General features: G+C 40.3%; 1 protein-coding gene across 1 annotated transcript; it reads left to right on the plus strand.

The window, feature by feature from the left end:
* The first annotated feature begins 2,646 nt into the window (after positions 1-2,646).
* SNAI2 (snail family zinc finger 2) lies at positions 2,647-6,624 on the plus strand. Its single transcript, XM_011999546.1, has 4 exons — positions 2,647-2,740; positions 2,859-3,201; positions 3,947-4,492; positions 5,398-6,624. The coding sequence occupies exons 2-4, from the start codon at positions 3,123-3,125 to the stop codon at positions 5,577-5,579; spliced, it is 807 nt and encodes a 268-aa protein (XP_011854936.1). The 5' UTR covers positions 2,647-2,740; positions 2,859-3,122; the 3' UTR covers positions 5,580-6,624.
* Positions 6,625-8,895: the final 2,271 nt, after the last annotated feature.

The following is an 8,895-nucleotide window of genomic DNA, read 5'->3' on the forward strand; positions in this document are numbered from 1 at the left end:
TGGGAAAGGCTGGCCCAGACCTTTAACTTACAAAGTTTTCCACAAGTTATCTTGGTCAGCTTCTTCAGAAAACAGAGGAAATCAGAGCCTGTCAGGTACGTCACATCAAATCACATCATGGCAATTAAAGAATTAGATTATACAGGTGTCTGGGATGCCAGGCAACCCACACAGACCATGTCATGGAGTCTCGCCAGTGTGGCTCAAGCGTAGGAAGGATTAATTTTTAAGCCTCACTATGGCCTCCAGAGTTCCTCTTTTCTCCCTACACTACATTAAACTCTCAGGAGCCTAAGGGCAGAGCTTGTGCCTTCCTTATTTTTGTCTTACCGATGCCCACCAGCTTCACCCTGGCTGGGCTGTGTCCATGTGGCTCTAAGAACAAGTACCATTTATTTAATAGTTATTAAATAAATTAGGCTGATAAACCCAATCAGCCTAATTATGGAGCACCAATTTCTTACCAACCTAGGACTGAATCCTTGGATTAGCAAAGGGTTTGCTTGTTCCATTTTTCCCTCTCAGTCGTTGCTTTGACTTCTATTGGATTCCAGAATGAAAACTTTAAAATCTGGTGCAGTTGCCACCACAAAGATTTCTATCCCTAGGCAAGAGAAAGTCTTTTTGTCAACGACCAAAGCCAACCCCTCCAGATGAGCCCTCTGGCTGGCAGGAGGAGAGGAAACCTCTGTCTTGTCTTAGCAGAGTCCCAGCAGCTGGCCTTTGGGTGTGGCCTTGACTTCCCTGCTTGCGTTTTTACCACATGGTGCTGGCGCCGCATGCCCTCCACTGTGTCTGAGCAGAGCACCTGTTTCTTCTGACTCACGCCATCAGCGCGCAGACTCGCCCTGCTCTGACAGCGGCCCAGACCTCACACGGGCATGCGTGTTACTCGCTAGCAGGATCTGTGTAATGACATGCCCCATGCACAGACCCGGGCCCCATCCGCTCCTCACAGTAGGTGTGGCCGCACGTCCCGACGCCGATCTGTGCAGTGCACCCTCAGATACCTGCTGATGGAGCTGGGCTGGATTATGCCTCTGTGATCCAAATGTATGCTTTTTTATTAAATGTTGTAAATGGATTTTTGAATACACATGTTAGTAGGTTATCTTGTGTTATAACTACCAGCAAATACATACCAAAACATTGTCTAACACTCTTCTTTGTTGTGAATAGACTGTGTAGAGTGAAACAAGGAAATAATAGCCATGGCGATTTGTGTTTTCTCAACTGTGCTATATCTGTAACAAAAATGTGCGTTTTGTGGGGAATGAAATAAAGAGTAAGGAGGACTCCTGCTCTCATAAACCCAGGTGCCTACACCTGAACAAACCCTCACATAGAGTAGCAAGCTTAGAAAACTGCCTCTGGCTTTTACTCCAGGTTCCAGTTTGTGTGTGGAGAAATCGAATATGTATTCATATTTTCCTCTCTCCTGCAAGTACAGTTCCCTTAGCATAAGGATTCCTCTGAATTATTTTCTCTGTTTGATGTTTAAATTAGTGACTGTTGGAAGAAATAAGCATAATCATTGAAATTAGATTAGGAAATCTGTGAGCGCCCCACCTCAGCCCCCAAACGCACATACACTCTTGTTTTCTCATTCCAAGGTTAAGAAGTTATGCAGCCTGACAATGCACTTTTCTCTGACAAGTCTTGACATCACCACTGTTATTTTCTTTTTCACTGTTTTCCTCCAGCACCTGTTAGAAACAACAGTAGGGTGATCTTCACGTGAATTTGTTCTTTCCTTATTATTTTAGCAAAAGGTCTGCAATGGACACAGATGCTTTAAAATATGCTTGAAATTTTATATTTAAAATAAACCACCTTAAAGTATTTTTAGATTGAAGACCATATACAAAATAAAGCTGTTTTTGCAGTTACTAGACTGGGTCCTTAAAACTTTAAACAACTGATACTCATAAGAGTATCCTTTAATTTCTTTTTTAGCATTATACAGGAAACTGGCAGATACTGAGATGGATTTTAATGGCTTTATACTGATGAAAATAGCACCAAATAAAAGCAGGGGAATATTTGAAATAAAAATAATTGTCTCTAAAGACGCATACACCCTTTTTCCCATAAAAAATGCACTGTAGTACATGAAAAGATAAGATCTCTTGTCAAAAGTGTGAGTGAGAGAATGTCTCGTGGTTCCAAATGACAGTTTACCTCTTGCCCCCCTTCTCTGCCAGCGTTCCTTTTTATCTTTGCAATCTTCCCGTTCTTCCGATCAGCCTGCCTTTAACGGGCTACAAAGCATTTCTTTCAAGCCACCATAGCTAACACGGTGATATGATTACTCAATTTGCACGCGGCCGCGCTGCCCCTGGCTTCGCGGAAGCCCTGAGTAGCGAGCGCAGCGCCCTCGCCGCACGCAAGGCTGCAGTCCCTCTCCAGGCCGGAGTCCCAAGAGAGCGTCCTCCGCGCTCACAGGCGCCTTTGTCTTCCCGCTTCCCCCTTCCTTTTTCAAAAGCCAAGAGTTAATTATTTGGTCCCTGTGCAAGGCAAACCTCTCCAGATGCCACTTCCAAATATAGGCTCTCATTAACACCAGAGGCTGGCCTGGTATGGTGCAGGGCGGCCCTTCCTTCCCCTGGCGGACACTGTGTCCCCGCGCGCTGACGCTGCCCCACATCTGGAAGCCAGGCGGGCCGGGCAGAGACCCCGGCTCCTGCGCCCCTCTTAACTCCCAGACAGCGTGGATCGCGGGCGGGGTTCATCGAGGGAGGTTACCTCTCTTGAAAATACTTAAACACTTTTTTTTCCTCTCCACTGAAATCTCGAAAAACAGCCCATTTTGAACCAGAATAATTTAGTCTGACAACAGATTCTTCCTCTGTTCACAGCTGTCCCAGAGGGAGGAGCTGAAATCTGAACCTCTCAGCTGTGATTGGATCTTTCTTGCAAAAGAGAGGAAAAAAAAACCCTCCCAACCAAAACGGGCTCAGTTCGTAAAGGAGCCGGGCGACTTCAGAGGCGCCGGCCCGTCCGCCTGCCGCACCTGAGCGCGGCCCCCGCCGGAGCCTGGCCCGCCGCGATGCTGTAGGGACCGCCGTGTCCTCCCGCCGGACCGTTATCCGCGCCGGGCGCCCGCCAGACCCGCTGGCAAGATGCCGCGCTCCTTCCTGGTCAAGAAGCATTTCAACGCCTCCAAAAAGCCAAACTACAGCGAACTGGACACACACACAGGTAAAAAGAGAAAAATATATCTAGAACTACGTATCTAGAGCGTTGCAAATATGAATCTACGTATTACCCTTCAAATGCCATTACAAAAGAGTCAAAGGTTCAACTGTTTTCCTTTTAAACAGTGTCCCGAAAGGGAGCTTACATTCTTTTGATCATTTGGGGTGCGTTTTAATTCAAAACTTTTTGAATTCTTGACTAACAAGGAACATTTCATTCAAATCTCGCAGCTTCGTGTTTGCTAAAGCCTGTGTATACATGCATAATGAGTATGTGAAAGATGAGTGACATAAGGGTTGAATTACTGCGTTTTTCATGCACGAAGTCTCCTTTCCTTTAGAAGGCGGCTTGATGCAGGCATATCTTTGTACTCACGGTCGTAATACACCTAAAGAGCCCATACATAAAATGGAAAACAACTTTTCTGAATGTTTAAAAATAATGTTGAGGCTCTCCCTCCTTAGTGGGGACTGCGAAGGCACTGGCTTGGCTGCACTCTGTCTTCAGAGCACCTATAGCTCCGTACAGCTGTCAGCCTATGTGTGCATTAAGTACAGTAACTCCGTAGGTGCCAGGGTGGAAATGAAACATTTCACCAGTGTGTATGCCCTCCTAAATGGGTCTACCTTTTCCCTAAGAAAATCACGTGTGTGTTGCTAAATATCTTTCCAGTGTGTGTATGCTTGCGTGTGGATTTATTTTTAGTTCTTTTTAACTTAACCTTCTCTCCCTCCCTTTTCTTTCCCAGTGATTATTTCCCCGTATCTCTATGAGAGTTACTCCATGCCTGTCATACCACAACCAGAGATCCTCAGCTCAGGAGCATACAGCCCCATCACTGTGTGGACTACGGCAGCTCCATTCCACGCCCAGCTACCCAATGGCCTCTCTCCTCTTTCCGGATACTCCTCATCTTTGGGGCGAGTGAGTCCCCCTCCTCCATCTGACACCTCCTCCAAGGACCACAGTGGCTCAGAAAGCCCCATTAGTGATGAAGAGGAAAGGCTACAGTCCAAGCTTTCAGACCCCCATGCCATTGAAGCTGAAAAGTTTCAGTGCAATTTATGCAATAAGACCTATTCAACTTTTTCTGGGCTGGCCAAACATAAGCAGCTGCATTGCGATGCCCAGTCTAGAAAATCTTTCAGCTGTAAATACTGTGACAAGGAATATGTGAGCCTGGGCGCCCTGAAGATGCATATTCGGACCCACACATTACCTTGTGTTTGCAAGATCTGCGGCAAGGCGTTTTCCAGACCCTGGTTGCTTCAAGGACACATTAGAACTCACACGGGTAAGAGAAAAAACATAGGCAGGAATGTTACTCTGAGATACAGTGAAGCCCTGAACTGGCTGTTGGATTTGCATGAAGTTGTGACATAGTACTTTTAATGATGGACAGTCATTGATAACTACTTCCTGACTATTCAAAAAGTTGTTAGGGCACAAAGTGCTCCATTTCTTGCTAACAACCTCTGCTCTAGGGACTGCAAACAGCATGTAGACTTTGGAAAGTAGATTCAGAAGGTTTGGTCTCAAAGATCAGTTAGAAAATCAGGAAAGATGTGCTTGAATGTGTGTTCTGTGAAACTGCCCCCAGTAATCAGCAAAAACAAATGTTGCTATCTTAATCAATTGATTTGGTTAATAGATGAAGGCTTTTCCTACAGTTTTCTGTTAGTTACATTCTTGCTCTGATATCTATCACCAGTGGGTGACTTGGCTAGTTGAAACTAAACTTACTTTGCCTCTCTTGCTTTGTTTGGGGATTTTTTGCTGCTTAATTTCTTATTCCTATCACAGAATTATCCTGCAGGGTATCATGGCACTTAGACTGCCTTAACCATAGTACAGAAAGAGGGAAAAGGGGAAATATTGGGAAATGTTGGGAGGTGCTCAGCATTAGCTGCACCTGCTGAAGCAGAAAGCTTTAAGAAGTGAAAGTCCAAGAACTACGGAAATTATTTCTGCGTAATTGGCAGCAGTAATAATATTCTGTGTATGATTTTTAAATGCAATATTAAAATTTATCTTCAAAGGTCAGGTATTTTTAAAGTGTCTATTATGAGAGATTTTAATCAGGTTTTGCTGCTTCTCATTATTTAGGCAAAATGTGATTGACTTTTGTTAACATTATTTAACTTTATGTTTCCTCTAAAAACACTGACTGTCTCTTTTTTTCTCCCACTCCATCCCCAGGCGAGAAGCCTTTTTCTTGCCCTCACTGCAACAGAGCATTTGCAGACAGGTCAAACCTGAGGGCTCATCTGCAGACCCATTCTGATGTAAAGAAATACCAGTGCAAAAACTGCTCCAAAACCTTCTCCAGAATGTCTCTCCTGCACAAACATGAGGAATCTGGCTGCTGTGTAGCACACTGAGTGACGCAATCAATGTTTACTCGAACAGAATGCATTTCTTCACTCCGAAGCCAAATGACAAATAAAGTCCAAAGGCATTTTCTCCTGTGCTGACCGACCAAATAATATGTATAGACACACACACATATGCACACACGCACACACACACACACACACACACACAGAGCTGCAAGAGCACGGAATTCATGTGTTTCAAGATAATCCTTTCCATGTGAAGTTTAAAATTACTATATATTTGCTGATGGCTAGATTGAGAGAATAAAAGACAGTAACCTTTCTCTTCAAAGATAATATGAAAAGCACATTGCATCTTTTCTTCCTAAAAAGAATGCGAAGATTTACATTGCTGCCAAATCATTTCAACTGAAAAGAACAGTATTGCTTTGTAATAGAGTCTGTAATAGGATTTCCCATAGGAAGAGATCTGCCAGACGAGAACTCAGGTGCCTTAAAAAGTATTCCAAGTTTACTCCATTACATGTTGGATGTCTGGTTGCCATTGTTGAACTAAAGCCTTTTTTTGATTACCTATAGTGCTTTAAAGTGTATTTTTAAAAGGGAGGAAAAAATAACAAGAACAAAACACAGGAGAATGTATTAAAAGTATTTTTGTTTTGTTTTGTTTTTGTCAATTAACAGTATGTGCCTTGGGGGAGGAGGGAAAGATTATCTTTGAACATTCCTGGCGCATGCTCCATGTCTTACTATTTTAAAACATTTTAATGATTTTTGAAAATTAATTAAAGATGGGAATAAGTGCAAAAGAGGATTCTTACAAATTCATTAATGTACTTTAAACTATTTCAAATGCATACCACAAATGCAATAATACAATACCCCTTCCAAGTGCCTTTTTAAATTGTATAGTTGATGAGTCAATGTAAATTTGTGTTTATTTTTATATGATTGAATGAGCTCTGTATGAAACTGAGATGTTTTCTATAGCTATGTCTATAAACAACCTGAAGACTTGTGAAACCAATGTTTCTTTTTTAAAAAACAATTTTCAAGGTTTTTTTTTACAATAAACAGTTTTGATTTAAAATATCTTGTTTGTATACTATTTTCAGAGACTTTATTTCTTCGTGATTAGTACCAAACCACTGTACAAAGAATTGTTTGCTAATAAGAAAAAAAGAATCGTGCTTATTATGCATCTGAAGTGTTATTTTATGTGTTAGATTATAATAAAGTGAGCTGCTAGTATTATTTTTACTCTTAAGATAGTAGTGTCACATTCAGAAAAGACAAGATGGTGGATTGTTAGTGTACCACTTTAACAAAACTCACACTTTCCAAGTGCAAAAATAGTTGCATTACTAATACTTAAAAATACTTTTCAACATTTTTTATGTTGACTTTATTAAGTTTATGAAAACAAAAATTGCAATCACTTTTATTATTACATAGGCGCTGTAACAGTTTAAGATTTTTAAAAGAAATATTATGTAATGAAATAAATGAGGGGAAAAGAATACAAACTGCATGAAAAGACCAGGAGAAACAATTTACTATAAATTACACGAGTTGGAAAATTAAACCATGCAAAGAAATCCCTGCATCTAGTGATATATAAAATAAGTGATATGTTTGATAGGAACAGGTCAGTGAGCAGTGAAAATTACCTTTTAAGGTATTTGAACACGTTGGACAAGCCCACACCCAAACCTAATGTGTACTGGAGAAATTATAACATGACCATGCATTCATACACATATGCATGTGCATATGCTAAATAAATGCATGTGTAGTAACTCATATGCAAAAATCCTAACCATCATAGGAACTGTGAAAGTTAACCAAATGTATATTTGAATTGAAACTCCTAAACTTATTATAAGAAGAAGAGTTCCTGCTTCTGTTCATCACATCTCTCTGGAGATTTGATCAGAACTTGGAGATCATCTTTTTCCTTTTAATATCTTTGTAATATGATACCAATAAATGCCAGAACCTGTATCTCAAAGATGTTGGTAGCAGGCCCCTAGGAAATGACCAACAATAAATACCAATACTATTCCCTTAATGTTCACATTTCTTCCACTGTATGTTACCTTTACATTTTCAACCAACATATAAAAGGGGGTGCATTTGACTAAAAAAAGGCTTCAACTTAGTATTCTGCTTTAATTTTTTGACATTGCAATACATATTTTTCAGAGGCAAAATTATTTGGAATAGCAGTTTATGGTTATGAAAAAAATGGCTGATAGCTTGACTGGAGCATTCTAAACTTATAAAAGTACCAATATAGCAAAATGTATATGGTATAAAAATGATTGCCAATGATTATCTAGAAGTTTCCAAGCCAGCTAGCATGTAGAAACATCTGGCAAGGGGAAGTGTGAGTGAGTCAAGCCTTCTTGGATGTTCTGGTTGGCTATCCCAGGAATCACATCTACTCCTGTTTCCCTTCCTCATTTGTAGGTCTACAGGCAAGTAGCCTCTTGGTGACCAAAATCTAATCGGCTTTCTAAGAGGAAAAGTCTATTCATTGTTTAATTTCTTAGTGAAGAATTACTATTAATATTTTTGTAATTTATTTGACTTCATTCTCATCATTCTAATTTCATGTTTAAAATATTTTACTTTCATTAAGGTGTCATGGGTCTGAATTAAGTCACAGCAGATATTAAGATATTCTTTTTTTTTTTTTTTTTCAGACGGAGTCTTGCTCTGTCACTCAGGCTGGAATGCGGTGGTGTGATCTCGGCTCACTGCTCCATCTCTCAGGTTCAAGCAGTTCTCCTACCTCAGCCTCCTGAGTAGCTGGGATTACAGGCGCGCTCCACCACGACCAGCTAATTTTTTTAAGTCCATACTACGTTTATTTCTTAAAGTTTTATTATGAAATAATTAGAGATTCACACAAAGTTGGAATGCTAGTAAGGAGAGGTCCAGTCCTGTGTACACTTCTGGGAATGCTTACATTTTAACATAACTACAGTACAATATTAGAATCAGTAAACTAATATTGGTACAATGTACATGTATTTTATCACATTTGGATTCCTATACCTAATACTACAATCAAGATACATAAATATTCCATTATCACAAAGAACTCTCTCATATTGCTCATTTATAGTCACCACTCTCCCAACTTCAATATCCCTAACCCTTAACAACCATTAATTTGATCGCAATCTCTATAATTGTGTCATTTCAAGAATGTTACATAAATAGAATCATATACTATATAACCTTTTGATACTGGCTTTATTTCCTATTTCAGCATAATGCCCTTTGAAATCCATCCAAGTTGTTGCATATCAATAGTTCCTTCTTTTTATTGCTGTGTAGTATTACATGGTAT

Source organism: Mandrillus leucophaeus, unplaced genomic scaffold (assembly GCF_000951045.1).
Source record: "Mandrillus leucophaeus isolate KB7577 unplaced genomic scaffold, Mleu.le_1.0 Scaffold598, whole genome shotgun sequence".
Taxonomy (NCBI): domain Eukaryota; kingdom Metazoa; phylum Chordata; class Mammalia; order Primates; family Cercopithecidae; genus Mandrillus; species Mandrillus leucophaeus.